General features: G+C 37.2%; 3 protein-coding genes and 1 long non-coding RNA gene across 11 annotated transcripts; 1 reads left to right on the top strand and 3 right to left on the bottom strand.

Annotated features, from left to right (window-relative positions):
• Window positions 1-569: 569 nt before the first annotated feature.
• On the bottom strand, window positions 570-7,288 carry EMB1513 (copper ion transmembrane transporter). Of its 7 annotated transcripts, XM_086600926.1 has the most exons (4): window positions 6,230-7,245; window positions 1,648-6,103; window positions 1,359-1,487; window positions 570-1,047 (listed from the first exon to the last, which is right to left on the bottom strand). In XM_086600926.1, the coding sequence occupies exons 1-2, from the start codon at window positions 7,161-7,163 to the stop codon at window positions 5,904-5,906; spliced, it is 1,134 nt and encodes a 377-aa protein (XP_086457052.1). In that variant the 5' UTR covers window positions 7,164-7,245; the 3' UTR covers window positions 570-1,047; window positions 1,359-1,487; window positions 1,648-5,903. The 7 variants fall into 7 exon arrangements, with proteins under 7 accessions (XP_086457052.1, XP_086457051.1, XP_086457045.1 ...); XM_086600925.1 differs by having other exon boundaries at window positions 1,648-7,288; XM_086600919.1 differs by having other exon boundaries at window positions 1,359-1,450; window positions 1,648-7,243.
• On the bottom strand, window positions 1,691-3,342 carry LOC147508386 (F-box protein CPR1-like). Its single transcript, XM_086597078.1, has 2 exons — window positions 2,701-3,342; window positions 1,691-1,831 (listed from the first exon to the last, which is right to left on the bottom strand). Exons 1-2 carry the CDS (start codon window positions 3,340-3,342, stop codon window positions 1,691-1,693), a joined length of 783 nt encoding a protein of 260 aa, XP_086453204.1.
• A 956-nt stretch (window positions 7,289-8,244) lies between the features above and the next one.
• Window positions 8,245-9,728, top strand: LOC147508384 (uncharacterized). Its single transcript, XR_015216358.1, has 2 exons — window positions 8,245-9,347; window positions 9,428-9,728. It is a non-coding gene; the product is annotated as an uncharacterized LOC147508384 (long non-coding RNA).
• A 2,029-nt stretch (window positions 9,729-11,757) lies between these two features.
• LOC147508383 (uncharacterized) lies at window positions 11,758-18,923 on the bottom strand. 2 transcript variants are annotated; one of them, XM_086600917.1, is made up of 6 exons: window positions 18,807-18,923; window positions 15,937-18,131; window positions 13,776-13,886; window positions 13,190-13,261; window positions 12,914-13,117; window positions 11,758-12,283 (listed from the first exon to the last, which is right to left on the bottom strand). In XM_086600917.1, the coding sequence occupies exons 2-6, from the start codon at window positions 17,990-17,992 to the stop codon at window positions 12,063-12,065; spliced, it is 2,664 nt and encodes an 887-aa protein (XP_086457043.1). In that variant the 5' UTR covers window positions 17,993-18,131; window positions 18,807-18,923; the 3' UTR covers window positions 11,758-12,062. The 2 variants fall into 2 exon arrangements, with proteins under 2 accessions (XP_086457043.1, XP_086457044.1); XM_086600918.1 differs by lacking the exons at window positions 13,776-13,886; window positions 18,807-18,923 and having other exon boundaries at window positions 15,937-18,125.
• Window positions 18,924-19,777: the final 854 nt, after the last annotated feature.

Genomic DNA, 19,777 nt, shown 5'->3' with positions numbered 1-19,777 from the left:
GTAGAATGCATTTGCAGTACAAGTAGATGAAACCATGTATGCTTTGGGTATCAGCAGATCATATACTGAATAATGTTGTTCAGGCGAGTATCTGTAGATGAATTGTATCATATTTGCAGATAACTGAGATTCTTCTTAAAGCAAGGGAATGTCAACACGTGAAAGTTGGGAACTGATTGGCCACATTCGCTTCAAAAACCTATACGCAGTGCTTCGGCATACCTAAATCAGTTGTCAGGAATCCTTTCTCTCGGTGTAGCCTTGATGTGAACTAAAGTTTTTTGTACTAATTAACAACTTTTGCTTTCGAAATCCAGCTCTTGGGCCTTGGCAACTCCCAAAAATTTAGTGCCGACGGCAGACAGTGGTTATATGAAATGTTGTTCGTAAGAAAAGTTAAATGTGAAGATTTTGATTCTGATAATCAAAACTGAGCAATTATATATAATAACCGCCTACTGAGCACTTTAAAGTCATACAACAAGCTTGTTTTCTGATTAAGTTGTATGCATTCTTTCAGGATAAACTGGGGAGATGGAGAATAAAGGAACAATTTTGCAATGAAGCACTTTTTATGGCAGTTGATAATGTTTGTTTTTTTTGGGAAAAAGTTAGAGGTCTAGGAGACCTACATTCCTCCACTAATTTAGCTAATCTAGACAGGGAGGTTGTAAATTACAAAATTGTCAACATGTGACTTAGGTAACCTAGCCAGGTAAATCTGCTACTTAATTACATTCTCTATACGCATGTTCAACACCTCAAATGAACTACAAGTTCTAGTAATAGCAGCAACAAGGCTTAAACAATACCCAGGAGGTTGCTCAGTACTCTTTATGATGTTGACTGCCCTTAAGAAGTCAGACCTTCCAAGTAATTTTCTGATACCTCATTCTGCAGCCAGTCGCATGCCTTCTGACATAGCTCTGAGCTACTGATACAGAACTGAATTATTGGTAGAGCTACCACAGTAAGCAATATGCATCATACATTGATCATCTCTCAGGCTGCCACCATATCCATTGGAAGAGCGAGTCACTGAACCATCTGCATTTCATAATGTGATTTGGTTTGTTCATATGCCATCAGAAAATAAGCTATAATTAACCGGGTGCAATCAAATATTTGGCCTCATAACCATGCCTACTTTAAATCAAGAACCCATTTCTTCTGTGTTTTCTTTGTCTACAGGTAGTGAAGGAGCAAGAGAATCAGCGAGCAGATATATTGGTAGTTCAAAGAGTACCAAAACTCTTGTTTAACTATCCATAGAATTTTTACAGGATTTGTATTATTCAGGACAATGTGTTCTCTATTTTTGTATGTCAGACAGAACCACATGGAAAAACAAAACTTACTGCAGCTCTCAAGTTACTGTAGTTCTCGATTGACATCATCTGGCCTTCAAAAGTGCAGTAATCTCTTGTATTTAAGGCATAATCCCTTGTATCTATCAGGAGCAAGTGGAACTCAATACACTAGTCTTTCTGTAACACATTGATATAAAAAACCAGTACAAAGATGGAATTAACATGCATGGTTATAATAATAAATAATTGGTACATAATTCAACTTCCCTGTTCAAGAAAAGAACTTAAACATGAACATACAATAAAACAGCTCTAAAAGTCCATCAGGTAGGATTACCTATAAAGCCTTTCATGCACATCCTAAAAACTCCAACGATGCTCTAATCTTTCAGTTGCTTTTCATCTGCAACCGCTACACAACACGGCTCCAATCCTTTCAGCTGCACATAAAATACTTTTAAATCAACTTCCACTGCCTCCCTGAATAATCCAATCAAGTTCAAAGCCATCCTCCACTTGACCTAACAACATATTCTTGTTCTGATTGTTCTGAAGTTCATAACCCCCACCCATAAGGTTTCAAACTCACGCCATACACTTCTCTATCAGCAGAAACTTCCAGTATCCGCTTATCCCTACCAAAATTGTACCAGTGCACAGTACCCCGAATTCTGCCTCTTTGTGCGAGAGGTCTTCTGTGGTTCAGTTCTCTATCATGTAATAATTGCTCGGAATTGGACTTATCAGAACTCCCCGGCTCAACATTTCATCTATTCCCTTTATTTCACAAGGTTCCATGAGACGGACCCTTTCTATCTCCTTCCCTAGACCTTGATGGAACCTCCATTTATTCTCTACCACTTGAAATCCTTAATCTACTCAAACCACTCTACACAACCTCATTCTCAATAGTCTTTAAAAATGCTTCACTAACAAATCAGGTACCTGAATCTAGACAATAAGCAACCCTCTTCCTCAACCTCGTATAAATTTAAGAATGATAACATACATATTCTATAGACCAGTCATCACTTGAAATCACAAAGTTGCTAATGAAACTTACACAAGAAGAGATAAGTGCTGCATACCTAGGTAGAGCAAGATACATGAACAACAACTCCGCTAAACATACCAAGTAACCCTTTTTTATGAAGGTTGTTTCCTTTTCCTGCAAGGGAGTTTCTCCCCATCACTGTTCATCCCAAAAGCTGATATCACTGAAATGAGGGTGGCCACAAATGGAATTGGTTCAAAGGGATCCCAAAGGAACTTCAATTAACCTGAATTCCTTGCTATTGGTGTTATATGCAACCAGGCATGGGAAGGCGCGCGTTAGTAAAATTTCTCCATTCTTTAGAACTTGGATAGGCCTAACTAATCGATGAGAAACCAAAGGGTCCCTCACAGAAAATAGCTTGTTCCAAGACATCTTCCCATCACAATCCTTTGTAACCCATGCATCAACATACTGTCTTGAAGAAGAATCCAACAACGAAAGACGATCATCTAGTACACTGAGTGCCCAATATTTCAATGGGTCATCACTATTTTGACCAATGGAATCAGGTGTTGGGAAAACAGTAAATTCTTCAACCCCAAGATGAAAGGACACAATACGTGACTTGGGATTGGAAGAACTATTATCAATGGCTATCCAATGAAGAGACCCATTAGTAAATACGAACGAAACATGTACAAAATACTTGGGAAAATAATAATTTGGAAAACTCAAGTTTGGGGCATTGCCTATCTTACGTCTCCAATCCTTGCTGCCTAATGTATAAACTTGAACTTCTTTCTGAACATTTATAGACTTGAAAGGTCTATAGAAAAGTAGTAATACCATCTTAAATTGTTGCATAGAAACATCATACCCGAAGCCCGACATATACTTTGTAATCCTCTTGCAATTATTAGGAAGTGTACAGTGTGGGAGTTGTTGGTGTTCACCAGTGATGGGATTAAATATGTTAATGTTTCTTCTCTTCTTTCCTCTTTTTGACAAACATAAAAGGCCATTGCATGAACCCATTATGTTAATTTCGTAAGATAAGCTACTATATATACTTACTTGAACCATACTGGATAGCTTTTCCCTACTTTATCTGCTTAATGCCACTGTTAATCTACCTCTATCAGGAGGAAATGGAACTCGATTTACTAGTGAAAGATGGATAAGCATGCAAGGGTTAATGGTATGTGGCTCAAATTTCCAGTCCTAAATAAAACAACAGTTAGCATGAACATACCAACAAACACCATTGGCGTAAGTAGGATTGAGTTACCTATAAAGCATTTCATACTCATCCTGCAAACTCTATCAAAGATCAAATCTTTGAAATGCTTCAACATCTGCAACTGCTATACCACATGCCTCCTTCGGAGCTGTACTTAGAAAACTATGGGATCAACATCCACTGCTTCTCCAACTAATTCAATCAAGATAAAAATCATCGTGCAAACCACCAAATAACAAAATCTTGTGCTGAGTGTTCTGAATTCCATAACTTCCATCCTGTTTCAAACTCATGCACCTCTCTGTCACTATACACTTCAGGTTTCCGTTGATCCCTACAAGAATTGTACAGACTAACGCTACCCCCCATTTCTACCAACAAAACATTTCATACTCATCCTACAAACTGCATCAAAGCTTAAAACTTTTATTTATATTTCCCCTGGCATTGCTATACAACGTGCGAGACTCTGTATTCATTAACGTGTCTCTGTTGCAAATGTCTGTAATCATTATGGGATTGAAAGAGTGATTTTCAGCTCTATAGAACAATAAACATAAACCGTGTCCTGAATCTTGGTTGCACGCCTAATATACATGAACTTAATGCGCCTATACCTGTAAAAGGGCACACTATAGTGTTTTATGCTCATTTGAGTTTATTGGTTTCCATTAAACTACCACAGCATTACAATTTGGCTGACTTGCATAGTTGCATCTCCTACACAGAAAATCCCTTATCAACTTTCGCTGAATGCTCCAGTCCACCACTAATCAAATTCCTGTGCTGATTGCTATGAAGTTCACAACTTCTGTCATGTTTGAAAATTAGGCCGTATAATTCTTTAGCGTGAAAAACATTAGGTTTCCCCTAATTCATACCAACTGAACTTGCAAACAGCACTACCCCAAATGTTTAATTGGCATGGTACCCTCCTATATCAGTGATACCAAAATCTCCTAAATATATAGTTAAGTGTACTGCTTGAGATTATACTTCTGTACTTCATCCAACTACTAGAAAAATACAAGGTCATACAGGTAAACTGAAAAAGAATTTTCTAAAACAGGATAAAAGGTGTACTTATTTGTTAGGTGAGGTGGAAAGGGACAGAGAGATGGCTGATGTTCCATACTGTTTCTAAATCATAAATGGATCTGTTCATCAAGTACAAAGGATTTGCATGAGATCGCACTGCCTCTATACACAGATTATGTCATCATTGTTTGGTTTAGGAGAAAAAAAAAGGTCTGTATCACTGATAAATGACAGGGAAAACACCGTTGCTCTTTCTTCGTCAATAAGATTTATTATGACCCAAAGAGAGATTTTTGCTTGTTAATATGATCGCAATTCCAAATTGCCAGTATGTTTTGCTACTTTGTATATAAGGGGCAGTCATATTGCGCAAGCTTATTAGTAGATCAAATATGTCTGTAAGTTTAGTTTTTATGGTGTACATATTCTTGTTTAACTACCTATCATATCTTTTAACAATATCACTTATGTGCAATGATATCAATAGTTTGATTATTTATCTGCAATTGTGTCTTCTTTTTCTGTTGTCAAGAGTAAAAGAATACAGTATGGAAAAAACAATGTGCTGCTCTCAAGTTAGTTCTCCTTTGATTTCATTTAGCCATAAAAAATGGACCAGTCTCATGTTGAATGAGGTACTCTGGTTAAACCTTCACGGTACTATTGACAGCTCTTGTGGGTATACCTTCATGATACTATTGACATACTCTGGTTAAACCTTCATTGTACTATTACCAGCCAGCTTCATTATATTGACGCATCAATGCAAACTTTAAGTTCATATTTCGACAATTTTTGCTTCTAACAGTGTCTCCATATTTTGGTCTAATGCCCGTTTTATGCTTTTTGTCATTTTGGCTATAGGTATATTTCTTTTTCGCTAGGTAAATTAAAAATTCTATTAAAAATCAAAGAAAGGTTACATTGTAAGTGGCAATGCTGTGTGCATTCCAGTTAAGACAATCTGTGGCTATAGGTATTAGTAATAGTAGCCTCTTTCTTTTTATCCGCATTGGTAATCTAGCTCTAATGCTCTATCAGGAGAACTGGAACTCAATACACTAGTACAGAAATGGAATAAGCATGCATGGTTACAGTGGTATATGGTTCAAATTTTTCTGTACTAGATAAGAAATTAGCATGCACATATAAACAAACACGATAAGGGCATCAGGTCGGACTCAGTTACCTATAAAACATCTCACAAGCTCCATCAAGGCTCGAATCTCTTAACTGCTGACATGATATACAACATGCCTCCATTGGAGCTGTAGTTAAAAAACCTTTTGGTTCAACTTCCACTGCTTCTCCAAATAATTCAATCAAGTTCAAACTCATCCTCAAATCCACCAGAAAACATGTTCTTATGCAGACTGGTCTGAAGTTCATAACTTCCATCCTGTTTCAAACTCATGTCAAACACTTCCCTACTACTAGAAACTTCCGGTTTCCGCTGCACTCTACCAGAATTATACCGACGCACACTACCCCCATTTCTACCTCTTTGCGCGAAAGAACCTCTATGACCCCTTTCTGTATCTTGCACACTAACCCCATTTCTACCTCTTTGCGCGAAAGAACCTCTATGACCCCTTTCTGTATCTTGCACACTACCCCCATTTCTACCTCTTTGCGCGAAAGAACCTCTATGGCCCCTTTCTGTATCTTGCGATAACTGCTTTGTATTCGCCTTATATGAACTCCCTGAATCACCATTTTGTCTATCCCCTTTATTCCTCAAACCTCCATGTGATGAGCCCCTTCCATCTCCTTCCCTATACCTTACCATGGACCTCGACTTCACACCCATTTCTTCTCTACCACCCCTTCCATCTCCTTCCCTAGACCTTACCATCGACCTTGACTTCACACCCATTTCTTCTCTACCACTTGAAATCCTTAATTTATTCAAACCAGCCTCCACATCCACATTATCACTAGTATTTGAATACGCTCCGCTATCAAACCCAGCATTATCTGAATCACGACGATAAGTACCCCTCTTTCTAGACCTCCTCCTATAATCACCCCTTCCATTCCCCACTTGGCGCTCACCCCCATCCTCTAAATCCTGATTCTTCCCAATCCCATAAGGTTTAAGACTATGAACAGCGCCTTTTGGAAAAAACCTGGCAGAAGGCAAACCATTTTGATTCTGAAACAATTGAGGGCCATCTCTATCAGACCATAAATCATAACCACCAGGTTTATGAAACCTATCAGCTAAAACCTTCAACTGTTCATCAGCACTAACTGAGAACAAAGTAGGTGCTCTTTCAACAATTTCCCATGGTCTTTCTAGTTCAGAAACAGCTGCTCTAAGTTCAGCCCGTTTTCTCATTTCGTATATTTGTCTCTCTCGACATAACCTTGCTTTGAGGAGTTGTTTTTGTTTCTTGGATTGCATTCTTTTCCATTGCCATTTTGATACTCCACCTGGAAATGTTCTTGGTCCACCTCCCATTCGGATTATTGTGGTGGGTTTGGGATGAAAATGAGTGATGGGTTGGATGGAAAGATGGGATAGTTTGTGACATAGTGATGATGGTATTAATGGTGGCATCCTCAAAATCGACATTGCTGCTCAGAGTGAGATGGGGGTTTGGGTCTATCAATTTTTTTGTGGCCCAAAACCTTCTTAATTTTTTTTTTTTTTTTTTGAATGTCATCCAAATATATAAGAGGATGGTAGTATTATTTTAAGCTATAATTTGAAGAAAATATCTTTAAATTTTGACCAACACTAAATAGAGGCAAATTTGGAATAGAGCCTATTATGCAACATTGATACTGTCGTGACATTGCCACTGCATCCGAAATCACAAATTTACATCTACGGCTAGACAGGTGATCAATATTTAGAAAACCGGACAAGTGGTTGAACCAGGTCCGATCAGAACCAGTAAGTTTTCGGTTCGGATCAGTTAAAACTTGAGTTTTTGGAAAACCGGATCGGTGGTTGAATTGGGATCTGATCGGAACCAGTAAGTTTTCAGTTCGGTTAAAACTTGAGTTTTTGGTTGGATCCTCGGTCTACCGGCGAACCGGTTCAGTTCTAAACCGGATCACCCTTATTATAATTTTTTTTTTTTTTTTTTTTGAAAAATTGATAATACACCCTGTATAAGAAATTCATTTTGATATATAATACTAATAAATATTATATTAAAATATGTATTTATTTATTTTATTATTGTAATTATTAAAAAAAATTGCTAAATAAACATCAATCGGTCCAACCGAGTCAAACCATAGTTGAATCTGGTTGAACCATTTTAATAAAAAATCAGTTTGATCACCGGTTCGGTTTTCAAAACATTGCATGTGATAATTCCAAATTGTGGAGGCAAATTTGGAGATGATACTACCACCTATGGATGCTAAAAGAAGCGTAGTATACTAGCCCACTCCGCAACACTCTCTAATAAATGACCTCTTTTTTCTTGGGCCTTCTCCAATCTCCAATTTCATCCTTAGTACATCATAATCTCAAATCCTCTTGTTTTTTCTCCTGGATAAGCATGGATACACTGCCAAAAGAGATCACAGACGACATCTTCGACTCGAATCTTTTTGTGCATGCAAGTGTGTATGTAAAAGTGATTTTTTGCTCCCAGCGAAATTGCTCCAAGGGCCCCAAGCGGACTCTAGAACCAACCACCTCTCAGTAAAATCAGAAAGCCAGCTAGACAAAAACCATGGAAAATCTTGACTTCCTATATTACCCTTATAAAATACAAAATGAAAAAGAGATAAGGTACGGTGCTGGGTTTCCACTCCCTCTTGTTATTTCATGGAGAGGAAAATCAACAATGTTCTAGCCATATCCCACAATTTTGAGCAACACTACAAATTTTGATTTAGTTAGAAATACAAGTAGCCTTTTATTAATCACTGTTATTAGTAGTAGTTGAAATAACTCAAATAAGATCGAAATTTTGGAATGGTTATTAGTGGTAGCATTTCATTACCACCGATTTCGAAGCCGGAATCACGTACTCAGCGGAGAAGACAAGGAGAAATTTCATTTTGTTTTGATATAAGGTAAAGGACAAATTAGGAAGTCGAAAATAAAGTCAGTTACTGCTAGGCTGGTTTTCAAATGATGTTGAACAGGTGGTTGGCTGTAGAGTCCACTGGGAGGCCATTGGAGCAATATTGCTGGGAGCAAAAAATCACTCTGTATGTAAATCCTAGTATGGAATAGTTGTTCCTTATACCATGAGAACGTGCTCTGATACTTTTATCGTCCAGGGTTATTACGAAGGACAACAGCTCTACTGTATTAAAAGCAGTAAGCATGTCAACAAGAGAGGTTATTCCATTATTAGAGCAGGTAAAATAATCAATATTCGGTTCGCTTATCGGTCCAAATTCATATTCAACCCCATCTTTCATGTGATGGTCTCTTATGGTTCAGTAATCCATCTTTCATATTCAACCCCATCACTGGAGAGCGCTTACAGATTCCTGACTGCAAAACTCGTTTCTGGTTATCGAAGAATAACAAAAAAAACTGTGTATGGATTTGGTAGTGTGGACCTTGACTTTGCAAAGGTGTTCAAGTGTGTCTTGATAAACTTGTACTTAACTAAATTTTGTAATAAATTTATTACGAGATTTAAATCTGGATATTATAGTAGACGTATTAAGAGAGAAGTTCAAGTAATCAAGTGTATACACTAGGTAAAAAGTTCATGGAGGATGACGTTTGGCAATGTCCCCAAGTTGTTATGGGAAGTTTCTGAAGACCAACTTTCAGGTACGGTGTATTACTTTTCAATTTGATAACAACTCGAGCGATTTTTTTTTTTCGCTAAACAACAACTTGAGCGATTACAGGCTACGAATTGTGGCATTCCATTTGGGCGAAGAAGGATTCAAAAAGGTTGCACAACCTCCTCTATCTGAGGTACGATTTCGATATTATGGTCGTGATGAAATTGATTGCCCACGAATGCTAGAACAACGACTTATGATGGCAGATTGCTATGGCACGTGAAAAAGTCATGTTGTCGTTTTTGGGCGTCATCATTGTCCCTAGAGGTTTTTTTTGACGATGTTAATCTTATTTTTCTATTATGAACGCAAAGGATTCTAATGGGTGGATTTTAACATGGAAATTTTGGTGTTTACCACTTCACATTGAACTTCATACGATGTTATGCAAACTAAAGGTTTTTCAATCTTTGCTTGTAGTTACTATGTGATCTCTTTTTTCTGTAGATTATTTAAACTAAGCAAATTGCAAACACAAAAGGTTTGGTGTTGTCCCAATAATGCAAACACAATGAAGTTTGGTAATAAGATAACAAATGATAGCACTTCATCCATTTTGGCTGCTCATTTTGTGTTATTAACGTTCGTGGTTGAAGAATTTGTAGAGCTCCAGTCGGAGTTCTTGTTTTCATGCATGAACTCCACAAAGAATACAATTGGAGTTATATATGGACCAAGCAATTTTCAGTGCAGTCGTCCTGTAGGGAAAGGAAGTACCGTAGTGGAATTGGATTGATAACCAAGCAGTGTTAAAGTATATTGCTGTGATGCATTGGTCCTTTTTCCGAATAATTTACCTGATGAGCAAGTCACTGGTGTAAAACATCTTTCGCAATAATGAAATTCTACAAGTTCCAGTTCGATCTCTTAGTATTAGTACGTACTTTCTCAAAAGAGCACCCTCCACTGGTTTCTCGATCCTATTTTATCAATCTGTTAAGAGAGATTTTAGGGGAGTGTGTGTGTAAATCCTGGTTCAACATAGTCCCTAATACAGTGACGACGTGCGCAGACATTCTTATCATCCAATGTTGATCATTACAGAAGACGATATCTCTATCTTATATATGTCATGAAAATCCTATTCCATTTACAATGACGAGGTGCGCATGTGGTCGTCGTTGGTAAAGACACCTGGCCAGCGTTGTTAATAGTGTCTTTTAATTCACCATCTGGTGTAGTGGTCTATACTATTAAGTTCATGTGATGGCCAATTTTGGTCGTTCACTGATCCTTTTTCCATATTTATCCCCATCAGGGGAGAACACTTAGGGGTTGTTTGTTTTTTTGAATTCAAAGATTCAGAGCAAAACTTTAAGCATTCAGAGGCCAAAACTTTTTTTTTTTTAAGTAGTTTAAGCATTCATTGTTTTAGCATTCATGGTCTTTGAATTTAATACTACCAATCTTAATTCAACTTTTATGGCTTCAAAATAAGTTCTTCAAAATTTGATGTTGGCGTCCACGGGTTTTTCATTTTTGGGTGAATGATATCCACTTTGTTAAAAATAGAATTACATATATATATTCTGAAAATAAACAAAATATGAAAATAAACCGTTAAAATATATTTGTGAAAACATATTTTAAATAAATTTATTTATCATTTATTTTTTTCGATAATCCATCTCTTCTCCTCAAATATAATATATATTTTGTTTAACAAGAAATCAAGTTAGTGTATAAAATAGATAGCATGAGTAAAATTGTCCAATGATTTATATTCAAATTTCCCAAACATGTTTTTAGAATTCAATCAGCATTTAGCATTCAGAGAATGAGACATTCAGCATTCAGCATTCAGCATTCATAGGCTCAGAAAAACAAACGACCCCTTACTGATTAGCAAGTTCAAAATTCCTATTTCACCATCAAAGAAAATCCTTGCAAAATCTGTATATGGATTCGGTTGTGTTAGCCTTAGGCCTTAGCCTTTTCACAGCTCCATCAATATTTGATGAAAAGGAACCAGGAACGGAGAGTGTCCAAACGTGCTGGAGCCTGGGGGTGGTCTCAGGAGAAGTAATGAAGGCATGACGCACCAGTCTTATTAAATGTCACTAATTCACGAGCACAACAAATTACATGTGAAAAAACATGAAGGTACAAGTAACAAACTGTAATAGGACGTATACTTCAGTACTCAGTACTCACATGAGCATGGAGCTTCATTTCAAGATTCTAATGTTAAAGGACGACGCCAAAACTGTAGCATCGTGCAGCATGACTATACAAAAAAAGCGATGCTGCAAACTCTGTGCATAGTACCTGTCCAGGGATTATTTCATAGGTAGGACAATGAAAACCAGCTATATATGTTTTGAGAAATCAAGAGAAGTAAGACAAACCACAATTAATTGAACATATATAACAAGAGAAAACCATAAGAGATCTCAAACCATAAAGAATAAGGTTTTTATTACTTGATCAGGAGTCGGACAATCCCATTAAACAAAAATGAAGCCCCAGACAACCAAGTCAACCGTATACGCTAAGTTGTATTCCTAACTTCTTAAATGTCTTAGGCTGGTACACCTTACTACCCATGCACATTGTACCACCAATACCTCTGTATGTACAATTAAGTGGGACTTATCTAATCAGTGGAATTACTATGATGATTTCGATTTTCCTTTTTTTTTTCCTATAATTGCAGCAAAAGTTCCAAAAATTTGAAGTAATCTACGATTTCAGCCTTTCAGGAGGTGCTGATGGCACACGGAATGCATGGTGGATCTTTCGACAGATCTGCTGGAGTTATAAGCTGCAGGCATTCATCATGAAAGGTATGGCCACAAGGAAGTACTGCAACTGCTGGAGGAACAGAAGGCTGAGTTACAGGTCCTGTTGGTGTGAACGTTAGATCCCTCTTGCATAGATGACAATTCTCTCCAGAGGATTGATACAAATCGGTAGGATCTGCAAATATAGCTTCTATATGAGTATTTCTATTAAGTTACGACGAGGACATGACAAGCAAATACCAGCTCATCCAAAACTTTTGAGTCCTTCGTGGTGGGACCAGCTAAATGGATTGGCACCCACAATGCTCTATACTTGGTCAGCAGTCCTGACTATCTAAAGGTCAGGGGTCTTGGATCAGCAGCAAACCAAAGTTCACACGGAATATATCCAATTGTTTAACCCAAGTCTGACATGATGTGGACAAGTAGGGGCATATTAAATAGATGACAAAAATATTAAAATTGGCTAACGAACAAACTTCAGGTACTTCATGAAAAATACTAAACTCATTCGGAAAGATGCCTAATTAGACAGGTAAGGATCAAATATTTGCATCAGTAGAGGTAGTTATGACAGTAATTCAGTGTTATTGTTGGTGTGCCATAGATCCAAGGAATGGCTATCAGTAGCAAGGTCCGGATTGATATCAAAACATAAGCAGATGCCCCTGTGCGTCCCCAAGGAAGGACGAGGACTGTAGGACAACAGTTTCTATCCACATTCTATCAGGAAAAAAAGGACAGATATAGACCTATTTTAAATTCTCAAAATTCTTGAAACACGAAGGGACACATCTAGACGTACCTTTCCATTTGAGATGGTAGACAGGACTGGTTTTGCTAACAGTCGGGGTAGATCTATTTACTAAAGGTTGAGGTGTCCTTCTTCCGCGTGCAGCTCGAAGAGTAGTTGAAGCATTTGGAATGATACTTCTCTGACTAGTTTGCCCAGGCAGACCTTCAGAAGTCCTAATAAGTTCAACTCCCCCTGCCACAGGAACTGGTTTTCCTGCAAACAATCAGGTACAACCAGTTACAGAGACAGCATGGGGAAATGAAAGTGTAGATAATGTAAACATACCACTCAGAGATGGTCCAAGAAGGACTTTAGCAGGTTGAGCACCTGGGATCTCTCCTGCTGGAACTCGCTTTCCTGCGAGCAGACATCGCAAAATTAATTTAGTTTTCTGAGTATTTAATTTGTACTTAAAAAATCATTCAGTTTATATTAAAAGCAAACAAATGCAACAGTGTCTCCAAGTAATGTTGAGAACTTTCAAGAACATCAAGAATCAACCATAAGACATAAGTGTTGATTAGCCATCTTTTTGGTTGAAATTTTAAATAAGATATCCATGATGGGTTGAGTTTAAGATTGCAGAATATAAGAATGTTCCATATGATCTACGGGTGTGATTCTTGATTGGGAGTTGCATACTCTCTATCTAAACATAAAAATAAAACAAAAAACAACTCCTCGTCACATCAAGTTTGACAGAATCACCAAGCTGACTGAAAATGGATTCTCCACACATGTTAGTAGGAATCCTAATTCGGTACAGCTAGAAATGGATAAAAGATCCATATGACAAATATCAATGGTTTGTTCTTGGTAGTTTTTGACGATTTAGAGAAATAAGGTGCAAAATCTATAACATGTTTCCAACCTCTGCGAGAAGTACGAGTTGTGTTTCGGTTTGACTGCGGTTGTATAGAAGAAAGCTCAGTAATAGCTATAGCAGCATCAGTAAGGGCATCATTAACTGGAACAGGATGGCCTGCAAGCAAAAGAAGGGACAAAGCTTGACACTTTTAATGTTGAATGACATAAAATAGGTATGACCACTGATACTTCATTTATATATGCTATTTTTTGCAAGACAGTGACACAGGTTGCATTACGTTACTTATAGAAACTTTAGTACAGATCTTGAGATCGAGAAAATGGTTGGCAACTTGGTATCGCTTGTTCAAGCATCTCATAAAAACACAAACTGCAGATGTAGTAGGTAAACGAAACACATGGGAATAGTTACTCCTGACAGAAAAGACAAAATATTCCGTTAAACTAGTTCTTTAGGGGTACCTAGTCTTAAAAGAAAAGAGGCGTGAGAAAAGTTCATAATGTCAGATTCAACATCCACTAATGATGCCGTACACCCATGTGCTGGTTTTACTAAGAAAAACGTTCAACATATTTAACCTCAATCAAGACAATAGATATCAAAAAACACGGGAGGAAAGCAAAATTACAAAATCCACATTCTCATCATCCTCATAGCACTTCATAATCATCATCACAACAGTGGGAGTACCCGCATGCAAGCAAAGTTCAATCCAGAACATAAGACGAACAGGATAAATATTCCACTACAGCCCTGGATCAAATCCAGCGGTGTACTGGTAAAACCTGGAAGATTGAGCCCAAGGCCTTGGGATTAAATATTTAACTCCCACCTTCAGCAGGATGGGAATTAAGTTGTAACTATCAAAAAGGGGTAAGAAAATCCAACTCTATATACACAGTGAAAAAGATAAAAGAAATTGTTCTTCCAAATCTACAAGCAGGTCAAAACCAGACACTGAGGATATAGATTGAACTTGAAGCAAACAAATCCAACCTATACTACTGGTCCCCAAGATCTCAACATCTAATCCACAACGGTGGATGCCATATGGTGACTCCTCATTTCAAGAAAAAGCAGATATCCACATCTACCATCATATTGTATAGCTGAAACATCAGGCTCAACATGCTTGGCATGGGTAAATCTATTGTCGACCCTAATATCTATGAAAGATATGAAACTAATGGATTTCCAATTTCCATTAAAGGTGACTAGTACGGAAAGGAAAAACTGTACGAATGAACAACCACATGGACACCGGATTCTTACTTTGTGATAGTGCCAATCCTCACCTTTACATAATCTAAATGATCCAAGCATAACTTATGGCTATGGTTGGGAAAAGTTATAAAGCCTCCTCATCTTTATTTCACATAACAAAGCAAGATTGAGACTTGTGCCTAATCCCAAATTCTTCAATAGCGTTAAAGCTCATAAAAGTAGATAACAACCTCCACCCACACATAAAGCAAGGATCAATAAATGTGGCCTATTACCAGTCATCTTCCTCAGTCCCACACGTACAAAATTATGAATTTGTTTAGTAACAAAAATGATTATAATTTTTTCGCTTATGGTAATTGGCTAATTGTATTAATAAATAGCAAAAAGTTACATAAAGTTACAATCAAGTTTTAATTCTATCTAGTATAGCACAAAATGATTGTAAAGAATCACAGGTTCATAATTAAATTTGGAGTGTAGGAACCTGTTGACTAACTGCTTTTGATTTTTAATATAGGCATGAGACTATTTCGGAAAGTCATAATAATGAGGTAAACTTCAAGGGCAAGCACTAAATCCTATCAAAGCACTAGAAGAAATAGAGGAAGGGCGTAGAAGAATGTCTTCATCCTTTTTGTATCCAAAAAAGAAAAGAAAAAAAATATATAGCTTTTTCAATAGTTTAGAACAAATGATAATATTGAAGAACTTCATACTTGTTCAAGTATACTAAGTGCATCTGTTGACTAGAGAATGAAAGAGAACATCTAGAGGCACATGTCCTAATATCCACAACTGTGACCTATATGTTTAACACATCTTTAATTGTTAAAACTTTGATCTTACTCAACTAAGAGAAGGACAAAAGGATGGTAGGGAGGGGTTATAACAAGCAAACCAAGTAATCTACTTATTTATGACCAAGAAATTAAAAAAAAAAGAAAAAAAAGAATGGACTAAAGCATTTTCTGTATACCTGATTGATCTTGCCCAAAGGTTCTCACAGCAGTACCATTGAGCGAAGAAACCATTGAAGGATTGGTTGATACGTGTCTGAGACTGTTCATATAAGCTTGTTGCATTTGGTGGGTTGAGTAAGGTACACTTGGAATCCCCACCAGAGAACTTGGTCCCTGTGGTAAGCTGGACAGCCTTGTTTGCGGATTGGCATGCAATCCAACTGGTATGCTATTAAAGGGTCTAAAAGCCATGCCAGAATGTCCACCAAAGCCTCCGTAAGGAGCTGTGTTTATGCATCTTCCAGATACATTGCCTCCAGGCCCCAAGGCTCTGCCACTTGGCCTCGGGAAATGCTGATGCACATTGCCTTGTACTGCTTGGGGTATTGTAAATGGGTTTGCATGGATCCCATCATTCATACTGGAAATATTTCTGGTTGTTCTGTTAGACCGGGTCTGACCACCCATGTTTCCTCGAAGACTAACATACGTGCTGGAATTGAGCCCAGCATTAAAATCAGGAATAACTGCAGAGGGATTGTTAGACCAGGAAGAATCACTCAAGCTTCCTCCAAGACTCAAGAAGTTTCCATTAGTTTGTGGCCCATTGGATGCATATGATTGGTTTGTAATAGGACATCCGTTATTACTGGAAATTCCTCCTCCAAGCTCAATAGATTGAAAATTGGCATTTGAATTACTTCGACATCCAAGGTTCAGAAAAGTGTTGTCAATTTGTTGTGGACAAAGAGCCGCATCAGACCGATTTTCAATTGTACTGACACTGTTTCTACCCCCATGAATTCGAGATTGCAATACTTCAGGCATGTCACCTCCAACATTTATAAAGTTTCCAACTGCCAGCGGACTACGAATCCCATCAGACAAGAGTGCATTAGAACTAAGATTAGTTTCATCCATCACTATATCCTGGTTGTATGCATGCATTCTGGAAGCCAAACCACCATCAATACTGATAGGGGCTCTGTTAATCTGTTGGTCCTGCAAGTTATTGTTAAATAGGGTGGAGAGATTCGTGTTACTACCTTCAACAGTAAAACCTTGGACATGAGACCTTCCAGTCGCATATGCTGCTTTGCCGGGACTATTTTGTTGAATTGCGGAAGCTCCGCTAGCTCTGCTTCTTACGGATCTTCTACTGATTTGTGGACTCTGGAAGTTACTGGATTGGGTAGCAACAGTCATGGAATTATTAGCATTGCGTACAGCACTCTGAGCATATGAAGTGGCCATTTCTGCTACACCCTGACTGTTTTGTTGAATTACATGTTCACTCTGGAAGTTGTTAAACATGGATGGGAACCTTATCTCATTATTACTACTGAAACCATGAATGTCAGGCGTAGCAATTGTTGTTTCACCCTGACTGCGTATTTGAACTCCAGCATTGCTTCGAGTACCCTGTGGGATATGGAAGGCATTTAACTGGGAAGGTACACTCGCAGCATTATTAGCATTACTCCTAACAATGTGGACACCTGCAATATCAGTCGCTGTAATATTTCCACGTAGATTTTGCTCTGGAAATTCTGCATTGTTCCCATTGGTTGTGGAGTTTATGTCAACCTGTGGCCTTTGGAAATTACCATATAGTTCAGAAAAGCTCATAGTGTCGCCAAAATTGACTTGACCAGCCTGAAAGGAAGATGGACGAGTTGCTACTCCTCCTAGACTCTGATGCTGAACTCCAGCAGCCATGTTACTGTCAATAATAAAGGAACTTCTTTCCATCTGTGGGTTCAAAAAATCGCTATACAGAGGAGCACAACTCATACCGTTACCATTGTCGTCCACCATACCATCAACATGAGTCTGGGATATCCCGTCCATGTAGTCAAGAAAATTTGCACATTCTGGGGAGTCTGCCAGATTCACCACAGGCATACTATTAACTCCAAAAATGCCTTCGTCATTATTCAATGGATCACGGGAATTCATTGTGGCTGCATTCTGTGAAATGTGAAAATCGTCATCGTCTATCACTATATATGAAGATTCTTTAAGTTGGTTCCCAAAAGGATTGGAAACATTCTTCTTCGAGAGTTCGTCCATTTAGAACATTCAAAATTTGCTCACTGAATCCCCCTTTCTTCTTCAAACTGAAACAGATGAAACTCAAAGGGGGACTTCAAAACTTATTGAAAGACTAGTTGTACAGCGTCAAGCTATTTCACAACCACTATGAACCAACCTGCAACAACATAGATTGAGACTTCAAAAATCTGCATTTCTCATTTGTACTGCATAAAAACACGCATCGATTACCCTAACGACATATACTAACCAACAATGGTACCAAGCTATCTTTTGCAGGTGATACTTTCAAGGAATTTATCTTCTTCAATCCTCATTGTTCTATATTCCTTTACTTCAATACTATGGGCATTTTACTTTCTAGTTTCCTCATTCTTTACCCACACTATATACTGTAAACAACTAAATTTCTTAAAAGAGGTTTCTTTTATATCACCATCCATCTTATCAACACTTTCATCAAACAAATTAAAAATAACAAATGGGGCTCCTTCATTCTTTTAAACTAAATAATATCAAACCCAAGAAAACATACATACCATTCAATAAACATCAAAATTCTTCAAATGAATACAATACATTACATATAAAAGTGATCAAAAGACTTAATTTAAACTAAATACACAATACCCAAACAGCAATATGGTGATCTAATCAAGACGAAATCACAATCATCAAACTAGAACATCAAAATAACCAAAATCAAGATTGATGATCTCCTTATTCATTAAAAATTGTGCATAAATATTGTTAAAGATTGAATATTTCGTGTTGGATCAGCTGAATAATACGAAGTTTAAATGGAATTTGATATTTTGAAGAGATTTCTTACCAGAAATAGTTGAGATTATGAGGGGTTTTGAGGACTGGGAAAAAAATAAGAAAGTTTTGAGGGGTTTTGGCGCTCTGTAAGGGGCTTGTGCTTTTAAAGGGTTCGGTGTGCGGGTTGTGGGCCCGTTTTTAAATGCTCGACACGTGGACTCGTTTAAGCTAAGAACTTATGTCACGTGTTAATGAGTTTTCCTTGTTTTTCTTTTCGATAATTTCAAATGAAATTCGTTTCGTGGAAATTTTGGAAAATATAATTCTTTAGTGCTTTTTTATTTTTATTTTTACTTTAATAAATGAAAGCCTAATCTAATTACTAATCTTTTAAAAACAAGAAAAGAGTCCAGGACCAATTTTAGGCCAAAACAATACTAGGAACCCTTTTTTTTTTAATAACTCAAAAGGACAAATTCCAATATTAAATAACCCAAAAACTCACGATTTCAATTTTAGTAAGTCTCAAAGAAAAAATAAGTTGGTCCGACTATTTTTTTTTTTTTTAAATATCAGTTTTACCCCTTTGTGTTATTAAAAATAAAAAATATTTTTTTTTTTAAATATCAGTTTCACCTATCAATGTTATGTTTATAAAGCAGATAAATTTGGTGATTGTTCGTACCCAAATAAGTGAACATACATCATACACTATGTGTCTATGTTGATGTATGAACAATGATCAAATATATATAGATACTGATTGTTCATACTCCAATAGGTGTTCTTACTAATCATACATTATGTTGAGGTATGAACAGTGACTGTGTATTACTTATGTTGAGGTATAAATAGTGATTGTTCATACCTTAAATACGTTGATTGTTTATATTCCAATATGTGTTCTTACTAATCATACATTATGTTGATATATGAGCAGTGATTGTGCATAGCTCATGTTGAGGTATAAACAGTAATTGTTCATACTCCAAATAGGTGTGAACAATGATTATTCATATGAACAACGATTGTTCATTGCTC

This window comes from Coptis chinensis, chromosome 3 (assembly GCF_015680905.1).
Source record: "Coptis chinensis isolate HL-2020 chromosome 3, ASM1568090v1, whole genome shotgun sequence".
In the NCBI taxonomy this organism is placed as follows: Eukaryota; Viridiplantae; Streptophyta; class Magnoliopsida; order Ranunculales; family Ranunculaceae; genus Coptis; species Coptis chinensis.
This window is presented reverse-complemented; position numbering and strand designations above follow the sequence as displayed.

Coding starts and splice junctions, on each gene's coding strand:
- EMB1513 (XM_086600925.1), bottom strand. CDS start 7,163: ATGTCGATTTTGAGGATGCCACCATTAATACCATCATCACTATGTCAC.
- LOC147508383 (XM_086600917.1), bottom strand. CDS start 17,992: ATGGACGAACTCTCGAAGAAGAATGTTTCCAATCCTTTTGGGAACCAA. Junction 13,262..13,775: donor AACTCGTACTTCTCGCAGAG/GTTGGAAACATG, acceptor GTCTGCTCGCAG/GAAAGCGAGTTCCAGCAGGA. Junction 13,118..13,189: donor TCTTGGACCATCTCTGAGTG/GTATGTTTACAT, acceptor GATTGTTTGCAG/GAAAACCAGTTCCTGTGGCA.
- LOC147508386 (XM_086597078.1), bottom strand. CDS start 3,342: ATGGGTTCATGCAATGGCCTTTTATGTTTGTCAAAAAGAGGAAAGAAG. Junction 1,832..2,700: donor TTTCTGTGAGGGACCCTTTG/GTTTCTCATCGA, acceptor ATATGTTGTTAG/GTCAAGTGGAGGATGGCTTT.